Below are 18254 nucleotides of genomic sequence, written 5' to 3' on the forward strand. Positions count from 1 at the left end.
CCCTAGCACAGGTAGGCTCGCCAAGCCTCGACCGCCCATCGGGTCGGGGGAAGTGGAGATATTAGCCAGGCGAAGAGGAGCAGGAGAAAACAATGTCGCGAAACCGCAGGCCTGGGAGTCTTCAATTGTCCTCTCACATGGGCGCGCGGGAGATCTACCAATTTGCGAGCCCCTCCCGTCCCCTTCCTAGAGCGGCGGCGGAAGTGAACCGGTCTTCCGCACTTCGCGGCCGCTTCCGGCCTCTATGGGTCGCTGCTGGTGGGTTCTGGTTTCGAAGCGGTTCGAGGCATCAACCCCTTGTCCCCGGAGAGAAACCGCTGCTGGCGTCCAGGGGCTGCGGGTGAGCGGTCCTGTGCTGCGGACGCGGCAGGCGGGGGTGCTACGGCCTTCTCGGCCCCGGCTGGAGTGGGGCGGCCTCCGGGCCTCACTTGCCTAGGTGGATCCGCGAGAAGCTCCTTGACGCAGAAGCTAGCCCCGACCCCCAATCCCTCGGAGAGTGGGTCGGAGCCCGGGGATGAAGGAGAGACCCGGCTGTGCGCTCCATTCCTCCCGGGCTTGTCTCGCGCGGTGTACCCTTCTTGAACTATGCGCCTGCTGACATTTCTGAACAGTCTTGGGTCACAGACGCTGACTGGCGTCCTAGGGCCTCTTTCCTGGGCCTGCCTTTAGATTTAAAATCACAGAACGCGAGGGTAGAAGAAAGTCTTAAAGACCAATGTCTTCAGCCTTTTCGCTTGATAAATGAAGAATGAGGAGCAGAGAGATTAGGCTCCTGAGGGAATAAATTCATGTGACTTTGCTGCTTTTATGACTAAATGATTTACACCAGACATCTGGGTATTTAAAAAATTTAAAAAGCAGCTAATCAAGGATGTCTCAACTTTTTATTATTATTTGCCGTAAATGTTTGTTTATTCCGTTTAATTGTTCTTTTTTCTATCGTCAAGTGGAAATGTTTCCTACCAAGTCTTACTTTTCTTTCTTAGAGTCCTGAAACAACTTAGCACCTTTTACTTAATATTTCTCTTTAAATTAGTCTATTCTTGAGTCTTTTTTTTATCAGAGTATTTTCCTGCGTATAGAAAATTAACCTGGAGGCGGCTTTCAAAGTGCATTTTTAAATTCTTAGAATTTGCAGTTTTTGTTTTTGGTGTAGTTTGTGTTAATGATGATGGCTTCTTCTTCAGTTCCAGCCAGAAAGAGACGGCACAGGAGATCTTGCTTGAAGCATTCATAAGCATTTGCACAGCTATGATGGCATCTACTTGGTCCATCCAGGCCAACAAGGAGCAAGATGAACTTTTGGAAATAAAGATAGAGGAAGAGGAGGTGGAGGAGGAAAATAAGTGTACCGCCAGACAGGATCAGAACATGCAAAAGAACACCACCCACAGCAGGGAGGTCTTCCGACAGTACTTCAGGCAGTTCTGCTACCAGGAAACATCTGGACCCCGTGAGGCTTTGAGCCAACTCCGGGAACTTTGCCATCAGTGGCTGAGGCCAGAGACACACACAAAAGAGCAGATTCTGGAACTGCTGGTGTTGGAGCAATTCCTAACCATCCTGCCTGAGGAGCTCCAAGCTTGGGTCCAGGAACAGCATCCACAGAGTGGGGAAGAGGTGGTGACTGTGCTGGAGGATTTAGAGAGAGAGTTGGATGAGCCAGGATATCAGGTGAGAACAAAGATGTAGTTTCTGTTTGAGAAAAGATGAATTAGGGATTTCTAGGCCAGAATGAAGTCTAACGTTATTTCACAAAACGTATTCTCGACACTTTGGTGCATCAGAAAGGGGCCTGAGTGTCGTAGAACATTGGTTAACATAATCCTAACTTATTTATATTTTTTCTGTAGAAGGATCATGTATTTCTGCATTAAGCTACAAAATTCTGTTTGATGAAATGCTGCCCAGAAACATTAGAAACAGAAGACTTGTAGGACAGAGAGAAAATGTTAGAGAGATGATGGTAACAAAGTGGGCAGCAGCCTCTTGAAAGGGGCATCACTTCTGCTGAACAATACAAATAATTAAGAAATCAGGTTTTGCAGATATATCCACTGCCTTGTCTCCATTAAAGGATTAAAAGATAGGGGCTTCCCTGGTGGCACAGTGGTTGAGGGTCCGCCTGCTGATGCCGGGGACACGGGTTCGTGCCCCGGTCCGGGAAGATCCCACATGCCGCGGAGCGGCTGGGCCCGTGAGCGATGGCCGCTGAGCCTGCGCGTCCGGAGCCTGTGCTCCGCAATGGGAGAGGCCACAACAGTGAGAGGCCTGCGTACCGCAAAAAAAAAAAAAAAAGAATTAAAAGATGGAGAAATCAAAGTCACCATCTCAGAGGAATGAGATGTAGGAGCAGAGTGGAAAGTTAGGAGGGAGGGGCAGGTTATGGGACCCATGTTTCTTTGAGTAGTTGAAAGCCCAGTTAAGTTGGAAAGGTGAGTAGAAGAGTTGAGCACAGAGAGTCCAGGACCTTGAATACCAACCTCTTGAGTTTAGATTTTATTCTGTAGGACAGAAGCTCCTAATCTGTTCTGAGTCTAAATGAATTTTACTAACGCCAAGATATAAAAAAGAACCAAATTACATAGGACTATTTTGTTTTGTTTTAGCGTTGATAAAAGACAGTGGTTTTCACCCGGTGACAATTTTGTACTGCAGAGGGCATTTGGCAATGTCATGGAACATTTTTGGTTGTCTTAACGGCGGGAGGTACTCCTGGCATCTAGTGGCTAAAGGACAGGGATGCTGCTAGATATCTCACAGTGGAAAGAACAGCCTTATACAACAAAAAATTATTTGACCCAGCATGTCAGTAGAATCAAGGCTAAGAAAGCTTGGTATAGAGAGTGTAAACGGTGAAATAATAAAAAGGAAATATAATCTAGCATTGAAGTACAAAGATTGAAGAGGAAAGGAGCATGTGGCAAGAAGATCTAAGTTTAAAATAGGGTCATGAAAGTGTGACTGCGAAGGAAGGGCATGTCTTAGGTAAGAATTAATTGAAAATGATGACAGAGTAGAGGTGTAAAGAAGGAAGAAAGAATTGAGAACTCTTTACTGAGTAGTCTATTCTAGGCTAAGCAGTAGGGATTTCAAGCTTGAAAGACGAGCATAACGGAGACACTTCTAACAGAGTGCAAGATTGTAGGCGAAGGTGGATTGGGAAAAGTTCATTCATTCAGCAGATATTTATTGACTATTGTTTACTAGGCACTGGGAATGCACCAGTGAACAAAGTGTAGAGGGTTGCTGCTCTTACGTTGATAGATTTTAGTCTACTGAGAGGAGACAGTAAACAAAAAAATCAACAAATGTGTAATACATCAGGTGGTCATAAATTCTATATTTAAAGAAGCAACAGTAAAGCAGAGAAAAGGAATAGTGAATGAAATGAAGATTGTGTAGTTTTCAATAGACTGGTCAGGGAAGGATTTTCAGGTAGGGTGACATTTAGAGCGGAGATCTGAATTAAAAGAGCAAGCCATGCAGCCATCTAGGATAAGAGTGTTCAGGCAGGGGAAATATCAGTAGTAAATGGATAGGTCCTAAGGTGAGAATGTGCTTGTCATGGTAGAGATGTATTTGTCAAGGAGGAGATGAAATCAGATAGTTACAAGAAGATCAAACCATACAAGGGACTTGTAGGCCATTATAAGGAATTCGGATTTTATTCTGAGATGGAAAGTCGTTGGAGAATTTTGAGCAGAAGAGAGATTTAATCTGACTTAAATTTTAACATAATTACTACCTGCTATTTTGGAAAAGTTCTGCATTGGGGCTCATGGTGGGACTAGGGGAGGCATAGGGGACAAAGTTAGAAGCAGGGAAACCAGTTTAGGAGGCTGTGGCTATAAGCAATAATCCAGGCAAGAGGTGCTGGTGGCCTGGACTAGGATAGTAGCAGTGGAAGTGGTGAGATGTGATTGGATTCTGGATACCTTTTGAAGGTAGAGCTTGAGAGGATTTGTTTCTGTATAGGTTGCGGGATGTGAGAGAACTTGAGTTAAAGATTATGCCAAGGGTTTTAGTCTGAACATCAGGTAGAATGGGTTTGTCATTCACTGAGATGGTAAAAGGAATCAAGAGTTAGGTTTTGGATTTGTAAATTTTGAGATTCTTATTAGAATCCAAGTGGAAAGTTTGAGCAAGCAACTGGATATAAAAAGTTGGAATTCAGTGGGGGGAAATCTGTGCTAGAAATATAAAATTGGGACTTGCCAGAATATGGGTGGTATTTAAAGCCATGAGACAAAAAGGGATCATCAGGGGAGTAACCATCAGTGGAAACTGGGGAGTGGCCGGGAAGGTAGGAAGAGAACCAAAAGAAAGAATGGGATTTTCAGGTGCAGGCAAAAGTAATTTGGTTTTAGTCATGTTGAGTTTGTATTGCCAACCAGTCCTTTCCCTTGAGGGCTGCTGAGAGTAGCTAGTGGAGTTTACAGCTTGATTTATGAGGCCTAACTGAAGATCCAGGGACAGAAGGCACAGTTCACTCTACTGGCCTTTTTTTGCTTTCCCCTCCCCAAAATTTGAAGTATCAAAACAACTTTTTCTGTACATCTGAGATAGTACCTGCTGATTTTGGCTCTCATTCTGAGGGAGAGATTACAAAATGAAACTATGTCAGGGAAATAGAGCCAGTGTATGGTGATTGCTTATTTACAAAATTTAACCATTGAAGGGAATGGGGAAGTAACTTGAGGGCCTGTCATATGCCAAGTCCTTGTGCGAAGTGCTTTACATGGCATGGTGTCATAATCTCAGAGTAATTTCTAGCCCATGGTGACAGAGCTACTAAACTAAGGATCAGAGTAAGTAACTAGAGTGATTCCAGATCCCTGCTTTTTATAAGACCATGCTGGGGGAGCCTATTACTTTTAAATGCAAGAGGAAATGGGCCCGTGGAGTAGTGGAAGCTACAGAGTGGCTGAAATTGCTGAGTAAATGAGTTAATTGAAGGAGCAGGGGTCAAAGGGAAGTGGAAAAGGATGAGATTGAAGGCAAAAGTAGATACAAGCCTTGAAAAAGAAAAGACATCTTCCTTTAAGATACAAGGGAAGGAGAAGAATATGAGCGTGGAGATAGATAAAGTGAAGGGGAGATGATTTTTTGAGATGATTGTGATCTTAGATAAATAGAAAATAAGATCATCTCCCAGAAAGAAGTGGGGTGGGGACCTCAGAAGAGCAGAGTCTATTAGGAACAGCTTTTGGGGTAAATATGGAAGAGATTTCTCTCCTTTTCCTTTTTTCCCTTCCTTTCTTTACTTTCACTTTTACTTTCTCCCTTTACTTTTCCCCTTTCCTTTCCTTCTTTCTCACTTCTGTTTTATTTCCCCCTAAGTTCTTTTCCCCTCCTTTCTGCCTCTTTTTACCTTCTTTTCCTTCTCTCTTTTCTTTTTTTTTTTTTTCTCTTTTATTTCTCCATTTCTTTGAGCATAGACAAAGAAGTAAAAGGGGGCACAGTCAACATTCTTTAACTGTTAAGAATAGGGGAAATTACTTCCAGCTGGGGAAGGGAAGGTTTCTCAGAGGAGGTGACATTTATGTTGGCCTTGAAGAATGAGTAGGATTATGGTAAGCTGATATCTGGAAAGAAGTTTATTTCAAGTTTCAGAGGGCTGGGTGCCACTGCCATGAATAGTATACTGTTCTGTTTAATGTTATCAGAGTGAGTATCTCAGTTATATCTCATCTACCTCAGGTCTCAGTCCACACTGAGGAACAGGAAATGTTCTTGCAGGAGATGGTAGCTCTAAGAACAGAACAAGAACCCAGAATGTCCCTCCCGTCTGTGAAAGCCCAGCTAAAGTGTGAATCTCCAGAACTTGAAGCCCAGAAGAAGCAAGGTAAAGAAGAAAGACCCACCTTGGGAGGAAGGGGAAGATGGGGCTAACACAGGGCACTGGGGCTCTTTTGTACTTTGTGCTGTTTCTGATCATTAAAGTCAGGAAAGTCTCTCTAGAAATCAGACGGCTCATGTGTAGACCTCAGGCAGCCTGGTTTGTCACTCTACAGCTCTTTTTTTCTCTTTATATTAATATTTTTTAAATTCTGGCTGTATTTTATTTGAAATCACTTAGTTTAGTTCTTCTGACAGTTATTTTCCTCTGTACTGACCTCCCTGCTATTTTTAGCCTTTATCCTAGCAGACAGTACCATTATCTTCCAATTCGACTATCTCCTGCCTCCTTCACTTAAATAAACCTTTGCTCCATGATGTCTGCAGCTAACTCTCAGGTGGTGCAGGGAAAGAAAAAGTGTGTGTGTGTGTGTGTGTGTGTGTGTGTGTGTGTGTGTGTGTGTGTGTGTGTGTGTGTGTGTGTGTGTGTGTGTGTGTGTGTGTGTGTGTATGTATTACTCTTATAAAGAGAAGGAGTAATAAAGCAAATGGGGTAGAATGTTCAAAGTTAGTGAAGGGGTGAAAGACTCAGTACCTTCCTTATTTCTATTTCCTCTATTTTTTTTTCATTTATTTTTTTTAAATAGGTGAAAATTCACAGGGTCCAAAAAATAATAATTTAAAGTTACCCAGTGAAAAGTTTTCATTCCACTCAATTTCCCTAGCCATTTGGTCTCCTTACCCCTATTCTGAAATAGGTTGTCACTGTTACTAGTTTCTTGTGTGTCCTTCTAGAGATTTTTTAATCATATATGTATGTTTTCCATATTCAAATATATTTTCCCCTCTTTATCACTAAGATTGTAGAAGCTTGCATTTTTTATTTCTTAACAGGTGTTTAATATTAAAATGTATGGATATATCATGCAGTTAACTTCCCCTGCTGATGACACTTAAGTTGGCCCAGCTCTTTTACTGTAACAAATAGTGCTGTGGTAAATAACTGTATGTGTGAGTATATCTGTAGCATAAATTCTTCTGTGCGGAATTACTAGGTCAAAGGTTTTATATATATAGTTGTAATGTTTATATATATTGTCAACTTGCCCTCTGTAAAGCTTGGGTCAGTTTACACTCTCACTGGCAATGTATGATATCCATGTCGTGAACATAGTGTTATATCAAGCTATTGGCAAATCTGATGGGTGAAAATTATACTCAATATTGTTTAAATTTGCTTTTCTCTTATTGTGAGGTGGAGCATCTTTTCTTGTGTTTAAGAACTATTGTATTTCTTTTCCTGGAAACCATCAGTTTTTTTCTTTGCCAAGTTTTCTATTGGGTTATTGCTTTTCTCCTTAACAGTTTTTGGAATGCTTTGTTTATTAGTCTGTTGTATATTCTAGTGCCATTTTATAGTCATGCAGGAACTCTAGGTTCTTATGTAATTTTTCACTTGAATAAGTTTATGTTGCCTAGTGAAGTTGCTATTTGCTATCACAAGAAACTAGTTAACATTTATGATCCATTTTTAGTTTCAGATGTTGAGACTGGAAATGAGTATAGGAATTTAAAGCAAGAAGTTTCTGAAGAAATGAAACCATATGGGAATATATCTAGCAAATTTGAAAATGAAATGTCTCAGTCAGCTAGGTATGAAAAAACTTATGAACCTGAAGAAAAAATAGGAGAGTCTTCTGGATACTCCAGGGAAGATAAACAACATACATGTGATGAAAATGGAGTAAGTTTGACTGAGAACTCAGACCTTTCTGAACACCAGAGAGTCTGTCCAGGAGAAAAGCCTTATGAATGTGATGACTGTGGAAGAGCTTTTAGTCAACACTCATGCTTCGTAGAACATCAGAGGATCCATACTGGAGACAGGCCCTACAAATGCGAAGAATGTGGAAAAACTTTCCGTGGGAGAACTGTGCTTATTCGACACAAAATAATACACACGGGAGAGAAACCATATAAATGTAATGAGTGTGGCAAAGCCTTTGGCCGGTGGTCAGCTCTTAATCAACATCAGAGACTTCACACAGGAGAGAAACACTACCACTGTAATGAATGTGGCAAAGCCTTTAGCCAGAAAGCAGGTCTCTTTCACCATCTCAAAATCCACACAAGAGACAAACCTTATCATTGTACTCAGTGTAATAAAAGTTTTAGTCGGCGTTCAATTCTTACCCAGCATCAAGGAGTCCATACTGGGGCAAAGCCCTATGAGTGCAGCGAGTGTGGAAAGGCCTTTGTTTATAACTCCTCCCTTGTTTCCCATCAGGAGATCCACCACAAAGAAAAATGCTATCAGTGTAAGGAATGTGGGAAGTCCTTCAGTCAGAGTGGCCTTATTCAGCATCAGAGAATCCACACTGGGGAGAAACCCTACAAATGTGATGTATGTGGAAAAGCCTTTATTCAGAGGACAAGTCTTACAGAACATCAACGAATTCACACTGGAGAGAGACCCTATAAATGTGATAAGTGTGGAAAGGCTTTCACTCAAAGATCAGTCCTCACGGAACATCAGAGAATCCACACCGGAGAGAAGCCCTACAAATGCGATGAGTGTGGGAATGCCTTCCGAGGAATCACCAGTCTCATTCAGCATCAGAGAATCCACACTGGGGAGAAACCCTACCAATGTGACGAATGTGGCAAAGCCTTCAGACAGAGGTCAGATCTTAGTAAACACCAGAGAATCCATAATAGAGGTGGTCCCTATAAATGTAAAGAGTGTGGGGAGTCGTTTAGGCAGAACTCAGCTCTTACTCAACAGCAGACTACCCACAAAGCAGAAAACTCTGGTTCTGTGTGAAGACTGCAGGGAAGCTGTCTCACAGAGTGCAGGCTGGAGAGAAATACTAGCTTTGAGATGATTTAGGACAAAATGTTAGTCACTATTGCTATAAGGTAACTTCGGATATTTCATAAAAAATACACTCTGCTGCCCATTTCATTAGGTGCTGTGGAGAACAAGGAGCATAACACCAGATTCCTTTTCTCAAAGAGTTTACAACCTAGTTTGGGATATATAAGGTCCACTGTTTAGTCAAGACTATAGGACAATAGAATTGATGCTCAAAGTAGTGTAGAATTAAGTGGCACTTGGCAAGCTATAAATTCTGAAGGACAGATCACTGTTACCTGAAGTGGTCAGGAAAGACTTTATTTAAGATAAAGTTTTGATGGGGATATTTGGAAGGCAAAAGGGAGAAAACATTTAGGGTAGAACAAATGTAAGCAGAGTGCATGTAGTTTGGAAGCATCAATGACAAGACTAGCCAGCCTAAAGTAGAGTTCATTCAGACTGGGCAGTTGATGGCACTATGTTGGAAACAGCTTGAGGACAGACTCTGGGAGGGTTAGAATGCCAATAATTTCACCTAATGCTTTGACACTTACAAAGCACTTTTCTCATTGAATTCCTAAAATATTTCTATAAATTAAAATTATTCTCCATTTTAAAAATGAGGATACTCTTGCTTATGGAGATGGTGACACAGCTACAATATCACACAAAGGAAAAGACCAGCAGCGTAAGTGCAGTTTTGTGACTTCAAGTCCTGTTCGTTACACTAGTGATTCCTCAACATCAGTGAACATCAGAATCACCTGTGGAGCTTGTTTAACATACCTGAGTCCCAGTCAGATACTGTGCTTCATTAGGTCTGAGATGGGGATTGAGAATCTTCATTTTTATAGCTCCACAGTCACCTGATGTACTCTAAATTTTGAGAAACGTTGCGCTGAATCACTGCTACCTTCGTGGTTGCCAGTGAAGTGAGGAAGCATGAACACAGGCCGCTGCAGAGTTTTAGCATGAGGAAAGCCCTTTAGGGGACATGAGCCACCAGGTCTTTACAATGAACAGGGAATTAGACCACCATCATGCCTAAAAACTAGGTCTTCAAGATGGCCTTTCTGTCCCTTCAAATTTAAATGTTTCAAAAAAGACTGACCTATATTCCAAGGCTCCCAAGGTTCTTCTGAGTGCAAGGCTTGTGTGTATGTGTGTTTTAGGGGCGGGGTGCTGGTGGTGTTCCCTGTTTTACGCTTCCCTTTTTTCCCACCTCTGTAGTGACCATTGTGTTCTGAATCCCCTAATAATTTCTTGAGAGAACTGGCTTATAATTTTTTGGTTTGTATACCTTCTTGAGCACATAAAAGAGCCAAAGATTAGTGATTCTTTGCCTTGGGGCTTCAGAAAACAACAAATCAACCAAAAACTGGTTGACATTACCCGTATATTACTGAGTAAACAATTCTGTTTTTGATGAGAACCTGTGATGATCATTGTAGTGGATAGCAGGCAAGCCACAAAGAAGTACACACAGCTCCTGGTCTGTTTATCTTTTTATTTACAGAAGTCATATTTGATCTCTACTGAGATATCCTTTTATTTCCCTTTCTACGTTGCTGCAGCAAACTCCACAATTTCTAGGACTGCCTTCCCACCTCACCCCACACAACTTCAGTCCCCTCATCTCCCTTCACCTCTAGCTGGTCAGTGGGTTTGAAGTGGTAGGATAGTGACAAAAGAGGAAGGAGAGGAAAAAGAAGGGTAATCACCATTCTTTAACTATTCCTAACTACCTTTCTGCCCAGCCCTGTCTTTATCCCGTCTCTCTACTCCTATAATATACTCTACCCCCATTTCCCTAGTGCCCTAGTCTCTTGCCCCTCCGTCCGTAATCCCTATATAGGACATAGGAATATCACTGGCTTGGAACTAGTAGAGTCCCTAGTCCTATAGAAATATATATGTTCCTAGCTTTCTAAATTGTAATTGTGAGCACATTTTCCCATGAAAATGATAATGGTGTTAGTGCTATAACTTAGGCATATTATGTGTCACATTGGCTTTTGGGATTAGATTTACGTTGACTGTGGGAAAACTCTGAGTTCACAACATAGGAAAGCAAATGAACATTTAAAAAACAACTCATTCACAAGTTGAGGACTGCTTAGGCTTTTTCATAAGACCAACACTGGAGTTGTGCACCAGGCATTGAGGCAGCTAGGATTGGAAACCTAATTTTTTTTATGTCTGGGAAACGAACAAGGATCCTAGAACTGAGCCCTGAGAGCTCTGTAGCTGTAAGTATATGAGGCCTATTCCCTACCTAAGGTTTCCCTGTCTCAAATTTCTCTCATGTAAATTCGTCTCTTTGGAGGGGACTTGACTTAGTAACAAGAGCCTTCATGAGAACATCTCTTTACCAAACTGATGCTGTCCATACTTGTCATCTAATCTGATTTCACAAACATGTTTTCCAAACTGAAATTGCTCCTCATAATTTCAGAGCCTCTCTCTTTAATCTGACTGCTCGATGGAATGCAATCCTTATTTTAAACTTGCTGTCTACTCTCCATGCTGTTACTTGCAGTCTCTCCAGTTCAGCCTCTGCTTAACATGTCCTCTCAGTGCACATAGGTTCCTTCATTTGCCTATAACTCTCTTAAGTAATATTATAAAGGAACCATAAACAAAGACCCAGAACAATAGAATATGCCTATTACGTAGAAGAATACAGTTCGTAACTTATTTAAAAATAAATGGGGTTTTGTTCTGGTGGTTTCTTGTGCTTAAATACAGTTGTAGAACCAAAAAAAAGGGCAGAGTGGCATGGGGTTTCCAGGTGGGCATCAAAGGGGGTCAAACTAGTCCTAGAAAAGGAGAAGATATAAGGTTACTATCTGGAACTAAATTGGCCACGCAGCGAAGTTGAAGGCCCTGAGGGGCAAGTGGAGGACATGACGTGTTAGATATGGAATTGGGGAGTGCGGTGAACAGAAAATGCCTTGAGATGAAGTCAGGAGTACATCTTTATAAAAGATGTGGTGTGACAATGACAGTACCTAGGAAATCAGGGTCCCTTGAAGCAGTTCATCTATGTGGATTTTCAAGTCATCAATAACAGGAGGCAGGATGGAAAGAAAAGAGTATGAAAGTGAAGCAAGTCCACAAGAGAAGTAATGGCAGCCAGTAATACAATAGCCAGGTAGAACAACTGGTATAAAACTCAAATGAATCATGAAGCAGCAGCTTAGAAATAACATTAAGGATGAGAATAAGATTGACTAGCCTCTGTTTTCTGATTGATTGAAGGTAAACAAAATATTGAGCGTTTAAGGCAAAAAGCACCTGGAGAGGTTGGGGGAGAATCAAATTTCTAAAGCAGTGAAAAGTAAAATGAGCTTAAACATGGGCTTTGGATGAAAAAGTAACCTGACAATCACAAAAGGGTTCCAGAGAGTGTAATAGAAAGGGACTGTGAAGGGAAGGAAGATGGGCCCCTTTTGAAAAAAAACAAAAGCAAACAAAAAAACAAGGGTGCTGAGCAGGGCTCTGGGATTGAGAAATCTCATGGGCATGGTGATGGAGGATGGAGGAATCCTCACCATGGGGCATGGTGAGGATGGAGGAATCAGATAGAAGCACTTAGAAAAACTCTGCACTCCTATACTCAGAACAGAAGTAGCCTCTTTCGTTAATATCCAGTGATTGTAAAGTTGTTAACAGTCAAAGTCTTATTATTGGCAATCTTTAGGAGTAGAGGAAAGGATTTATTAACAGTATTATGTAATTGTTAACTGCTTACTAAGGGCCGGACATTAGTAAATGCTTTACTCACATTGTTTCATTTTTAGCTGGGGAAACAAATCAATAAAGCTGCTTGAGGTCACAAAGTTAGTATGTGGTGGGACCAAGATACTAACTAAGCAGTTTCAGAGCCCACTCTTCCTCTGTTTATTTCAGATGAACGAACTGCATGTTGCAGTGGTATTCAGTGCTTTGAGTTATTACCCATAGAAAAATTTCAATTCCTATCAGTATTCTGGAAAATACTTAAGAAACTACAGAGTCCTGGGTCCAAACACCAAAGGTAATAATATCCCCATCCTCTTGCATACTAAATCTTGGATGAAGTTTGGGCCAGCATAAATATCAGCCCTAATTCTTGTTGCCTGCACAATGAGGGTGTCTGCGGGAGACATTTCACTTTAAAGATGAGCTCTTTATAGGAAAGGATCACATTCCTAGCTTAGAACCATTATTCTCTGCATTATTCTGACAGAATAAGGGATATCTGACTAATATAAAGATTAGAGAGATGTCCCCATTGTGGATCTATGCAATAACTCACTATGGATATACCTTTGATGAGGGTTTTTAAAAGTTTTTATATTTGTAGCTAGTACCACTTCTTGGATTAAAAAAAACATAGATAAGTATATATTATATAAAATAGTTCTTTCAGATGCCCCTCCTGACTCCACAAGCACAGAATTTATTTGAGCAACAAGTGTTTGTTTAATATAGGGTTAATCATTTTGATAACTTTAATTGAACTTTCTCAACTTTCAACCTTTCACACTGAAAATATTACATTTTAAAGCCCCTCCAGCAGTTCATCATTTTATTAGAATTTCTTTGGGTCCTCTCTCCTTCCGATGTTTCTGGGTATAACTGGTAAGGAGTTCTTGCACCTTATTTCTTATACATAGTATTTTTATATCATATTTGTATATAAAAAGTAGGTATGGATATATTTTATATAAAATGTTTCTAATTTTTACTTTATACATATACTTTTATATACATATAATTTGATTTTGACAAAGCCAACCACGGTAAGTGTCTGAAACTTCTCAGTTGCTTAGCTCCCTAGCCCACATTGTGAGATCATTATTGAGAGCCAGCCTTTATCCCTTGATTTCTTGTAAACAGTTGATTCTTTTCCCACACTTATGAAAGACCTTTTCCAGGTCTGAAAACCCATCAGTCAAGGCTCCCAGAGTTTTCACCCATCACAGTTCAAGGTGATCTTTGGGGAATATATGTTTGCTTTACCAATCATCTTCTTAAGCCCAAATGGCCTGGTCCTGGGTGTCCCGAGGATTCCTAAGAGGAGGCCATTTGTCACCTCTGATTTATGCAGATCGTCATTATTCCTGTCTAAGCTTGATATGCGTATCTTACTTTTTGATCTAGCGCCTCAGCTCAGCCTACTTAAGTGAAATATTTAAGAGTAGGTATATCACTATTTCATCCCTGATAAAGGAGGAGGAAATTTAGGAACTCTTCAGCTTGCTGTAGCCAAACTCTAGCTCAATGACTTTGAGCAAGCGACTTAATCTCATTTCCTCATAATGTAAAATATCGATAATAGTACCTACTTCTGCCTGGGGAGCTGCAGACCTAGGGAGGATAATTGTTATACGGATAAATGGGGGGTTTATATAAAGTGCTTAGAACAGTGGTTAGCACCTAAGTGCATTATAGCCGTTTGCTATTGTTCTATTGCCGTGGGCTCTCTCAATGAGCTCTCTCAAATGCGTTGCCTCTAGATGCTCCAGCCCCAGGCCAGAAATTACCTGTAACTGCGCTGCATTTTTCCCAGGACTGCTGCGTTGTTGCCGCTGGGATTAAAGCTCCTGCTCAGGTCTACTTTTACTTTCTTACCTTGGGAACTAATGAACAGTGGCTGGCAGGAGATAAACATTGCCTAAACTGGCAAGGAAAGATTTTCCTATCTTTTGTCTCCACCCCTGTTAAAGATAATTAGCAGCTAAGGAGTTTCCCTTTTTGTCTTGAGTTGCTCTTCTTAAGTTCTGCGTACGGTGCGGGGTGGGGGGGGGCGGGGCGGGGGGATGCGGACCCTGGGCGGAGTCTGCCTTGCCCCAGCCTCAGAGCGCAGGCCCTTGGAGTTACCTGACCTAGCTGCCCGAGCCTGCGCTACTCAGCAGGGGCGGGGATGCTGCCGGGCAACCACAGAGAGGAGAGAACCTCCAGATTCCTAGAGGAGACCTGAGGGTGAGGCATTGTTGACAGCCTCAGGCCTAGAACTGCGAGTTCTTTTGGCTTTTGGGTCGTAAGTGGTGGTGCTAGAGGGATCGTGGACTCCGGCTTCGACTCAGTGTGTGATTCGGCCCTTTAGGGACTCCGGTGAAGTTCAGTCGGACGAATTGAGTTGCAGGCGAAAGTTAAAGATGGCTTCCAAGTCCTGAGTTGTCTTAGGTTATTGGGGCTGTTGAGAAAAAGAGGAAGGTCTGGAATCCCAATTTGGTAAAAGGGAAGTTGGGTTCCTTTGAGATGATCCCACTCATGACTCCCTAGAATAAGTCGGAATACAAGGAACGACATAGAATCCACTTGTTTGACTTTTAGCAAATTACTTAATCCTTCTGTGCTTCAGTATCATTGATCTGTCAGTGGAATGATAAAATCTGCTTAGATGAGTAAATTCACAGTCAATTTTCAATAAATATTAGCCATTATTTTCTGATCTCTAATGTTCTTTACTATTTGGGATTCTTAGAAGGGGAGAACCAAAGGAAGGAGGGTCATGGTCTTTCTCTCAAGCTTTATTAACTTAAACTAGGAAGTAAGAGATTATAGCAGATAGTGTTTACTAATAATTTGCAGTCACTCCCACTCTGTCTTCTAATTTTTTTAGCTTTCTGACAGAGTTCCTTTTTTATTTCAGTGCGTTGTCAGGTAAGTGAGTTCTTGGGTAAGAGCTAAATAAAATTTAGAGTTTCTGTTAACAGTGTTGTTCTATGCCTCAGGAAGAAGACTAGCTACAAGGATATACTTCTGAAAAATCAGTGTGAACCCCAAGCTGGAGTGAATCTTCTCCTGAGCTCGCTTATTCCAGAATGGCATTCTTCTTGCAGGAAAGATCTCTAATAGTGACTGATGGTAGAGGGAGAGGGCTGTGCCTGGGACCAAGAATCAGACTGGCAAAACAAAATCTGTCTTCCAACTTTAAGTTGTTGCTACCAGGAAAGAGATATTTGGACCTCACAGGGCTGCCAGAAGACTCGGGGAGCTCTCCCCACAGATGCTGAGACCAGAAATACAGACCAAGGAGCAGGCGCTGAAGCAGGTCCTGACCTCTGCCTGTAGAGCTGCAGACCTAAGGAGGATAATATCATTCAGAACGTAGAGAAGAGGCATCAGTTATGCTAGAGAGGTTGAAGAGACAGCTTGAAGGACAAGCCGTCAGGTGGGAAGGGTTGGGAGGATCATTTATGGCTTGACTAGTGAAAGGCTTCAGGAATAGAACAGAAAGCAGCAAAACAACTTTAGGATCCACCAGATGTCTCTGGAGCCATAACCCAGTATCTCCCTCATGGGCTTTAATTCCACCGGGTATTCATGTACACCTCTGAAGCCTTCTCTGCCTATATTGGGGTTTTTTTGTTATTTGGGTGTTTTTACTGAAGGACAGCTTCAAATTCAATTTTCCAAGACCATCTTCATCCCATTGCTTTTAGGGCCCAGATAGAACAAGGTATGCTTATGGCAAGATAGTACCCTGGAATCAAGAGGTGTCAGGTCCAGTCTGTTAAGACCCTATCTTAGTTTAACTCTCACGTTATTGCCTTATGAAATGGAAAGCAGATGAGAAAGAATGTCTGCAGAGAAAGAAGACATCCTTGAAAAGAAGGTTTTTAGAACTCTTGTTAGTGTCCTTTCCCTGGAAACCTTGCCCCTACCGGTCTCTTTGCCCAATTCTTTAGGTAGAAACTCTGGGTAATATTTGGGAGGTGTCTGTGTTTTGTTTTGTTATTGTTTTGACCTATTCAACTCCTTTAGCTTAAAAATGTTTTTCTTATCTTTTAATCCTGCATATTAACTGAAAAAATTATTTTCCCTACTGTTATTTTTCCAGTTTACTGATTTCCCCACATCAAAATAGTATGCATTTTGAAACTGATCTGCCTGTTGTTTCAAGTTAACTTTTATTATGTGCCATTGTTTGTTGATCCATTTAACAAACATTTATGGAGCATTTTGTCTATACTAGTGGCCTAGGTACATTCATTTGGTGTAAATGGTACTTTTAACTACCCTTTAGCAAATTAAAATTTCTCTTGGTTTCATGATATTCCCTTTTTTTCACCTCCAGATTGAAACTGATCTCTTCTTAACTTTTTTGATTATACCTTTCTTATTCTTTGTCACATTTTGTGAGAAAATTCTGTATGCTCTTCCAGTCTCTTTCTGACGGTCCAGCTGTCTCTTCTCAAACTGGAACTTCACATGCCTTCTTGCGTGCTTTTCAAAATTGAATTGGTAGTTTAGGGATACTTAAAAGGCATGCACTTTAGATAAAACTGGGTTTTATTTTTATCGCTGTTTCTCATCATAAGTCTCATGATCTCAGCGGAAGAGACAACTGACATTTGAATTGTCTGTGCATTTTTTTTAGATGGTGTTACTGAGAATGAAAATAAGGACTTGTCTCCAACACAAAAAAATTTCTGAAGATGCTAAATCATGTGGGGGGAATCTGTAAAATTACAGCATCAATGCAGTAAGTTAGTAAAAGCTTTAGTTACTGATGAGTCATTATTCAGCATTAGGAAGTACATACCAAAGAGAATGTCTCTGAGAGCAACACTTTTGGAAAAGCTTTTGTTTACAGTGGGTCCCTCCTTTCCCACTAGGAAATCCATCACAGGGGAAAATGCTATCAGTATAAGGAATGTGGGAAAGTTGTATTTGACATCAGCCAAAGCAGCCTTATTTGATATCAGAAAATCCACACGAGCAAGAGACTGCATAAAATGTGATGACTGTAAGGATGCCTTTATTCAGCATGGAAACCTTATAGAACCGTATGTGAAGGGAGTAGGAAGGAAGGCCTTCACCCAGAAGTCAGGACTGACTGCACTAGAGAATCCACATAGGAGATAGATCTTACAAACGTGATGAACGTGGAAATGTTTTCCACGGGATCACCAGCATTATTCAGCATTGGAGAAATCACACTAAAGAAAAACTGACAGTGTGATGAGTATGGAAAAGTCTTCAGATAGAGGTTGGGCCTTAGTAAACAGCAGTGAGTCCATATTAGGGAGGCTCTTTTAAATGAGAATATTGTGGGAAGTTGTATGGACAGACATCAAGCCTCAACAATAGTCTCCATGATATTGGAAAATTAATATAATTAATGTAAATGGGTAAGATGTATGGGGAATGGATATCTTAAATTTCCCATTGTAGCCACTAAAAACATTCAATGAACGTCTCAAGTCAAGAAATGGAAAAGTCAGAAGTTCTTTTCGCTTCTCAAAGGAGTCTGTAAACATAAGCAACCAGGACTTTTGAAATTAAGTTGTTTACCTGCATCCCTGGACTTGTGACACTATCTCTGAGATGATTATCTCTTTACTGGGGACATGTTATTTTCCCATGTCCACTCTAATCTCATATCTTAAATTCATTCAAGTGTAAACAATATTGTTTACTGTTTATTGTAACTATATATATATACACATATATATATTATTTTTATGGGCTAAATAGGCTTGTATGAGTACATCAGGGCACAAAAATGACATTATTAAAGTTTCAGTAAACATAATGAAAGGAACCACGTCACTGAATT

At 41.0% G+C, this 18254-nt stretch overlaps 1 protein-coding gene across 1 annotated transcript; it reads left to right on the plus strand.

Annotated features, from left to right (window-relative positions):
• The first annotated feature begins 252 nt into the window (after positions 1-252).
• ZSCAN12 (zinc finger and SCAN domain containing 12) lies at positions 253-15557 on the plus strand. Its single transcript, XM_060163448.1, has 5 exons — positions 253-340; positions 1188-1674; positions 5704-5848; positions 7377-8523; positions 15424-15557. The coding sequence occupies exons 2-5, from the start codon at positions 1252-1254 to the stop codon at positions 15542-15544; spliced, it is 1836 nt and encodes a 611-aa protein (XP_060019431.1). The 5' UTR covers positions 253-340; positions 1188-1251; the 3' UTR covers positions 15545-15557.
• Positions 15558-18254: the final 2697 nt, after the last annotated feature.

The sequence above is a fragment of the Lagenorhynchus albirostris genome, chromosome 10 (genome assembly GCF_949774975.1).
Source record: "Lagenorhynchus albirostris chromosome 10, mLagAlb1.1, whole genome shotgun sequence".
Taxonomy (NCBI): domain Eukaryota; kingdom Metazoa; phylum Chordata; class Mammalia; order Artiodactyla; family Delphinidae; genus Lagenorhynchus; species Lagenorhynchus albirostris.

Excerpts from the sequence above, each read along its gene's own strand:
- ZSCAN12 (XM_060163448.1), top strand. The coding sequence starts at position 1,252 with ATGATGGCATCTACTTGGTCCATCCAGGCCAACAAGGAGCAAGATGAA. Across the intron at positions 5,849-7,376 it reads TGAAGCCCAGAAGAAGCAAG|TTTCAGATGTTGAGACTGGA; the intron begins GTAAAGAAGAAA and ends ATCCATTTTTAG. Across the intron at positions 8,524-15,423 it reads GGCAAAGCCTTCAGACAGAG|GAAGAAGACTAGCTACAAGG; the intron begins GTCAGATCTTAG and ends TCTATGCCTCAG.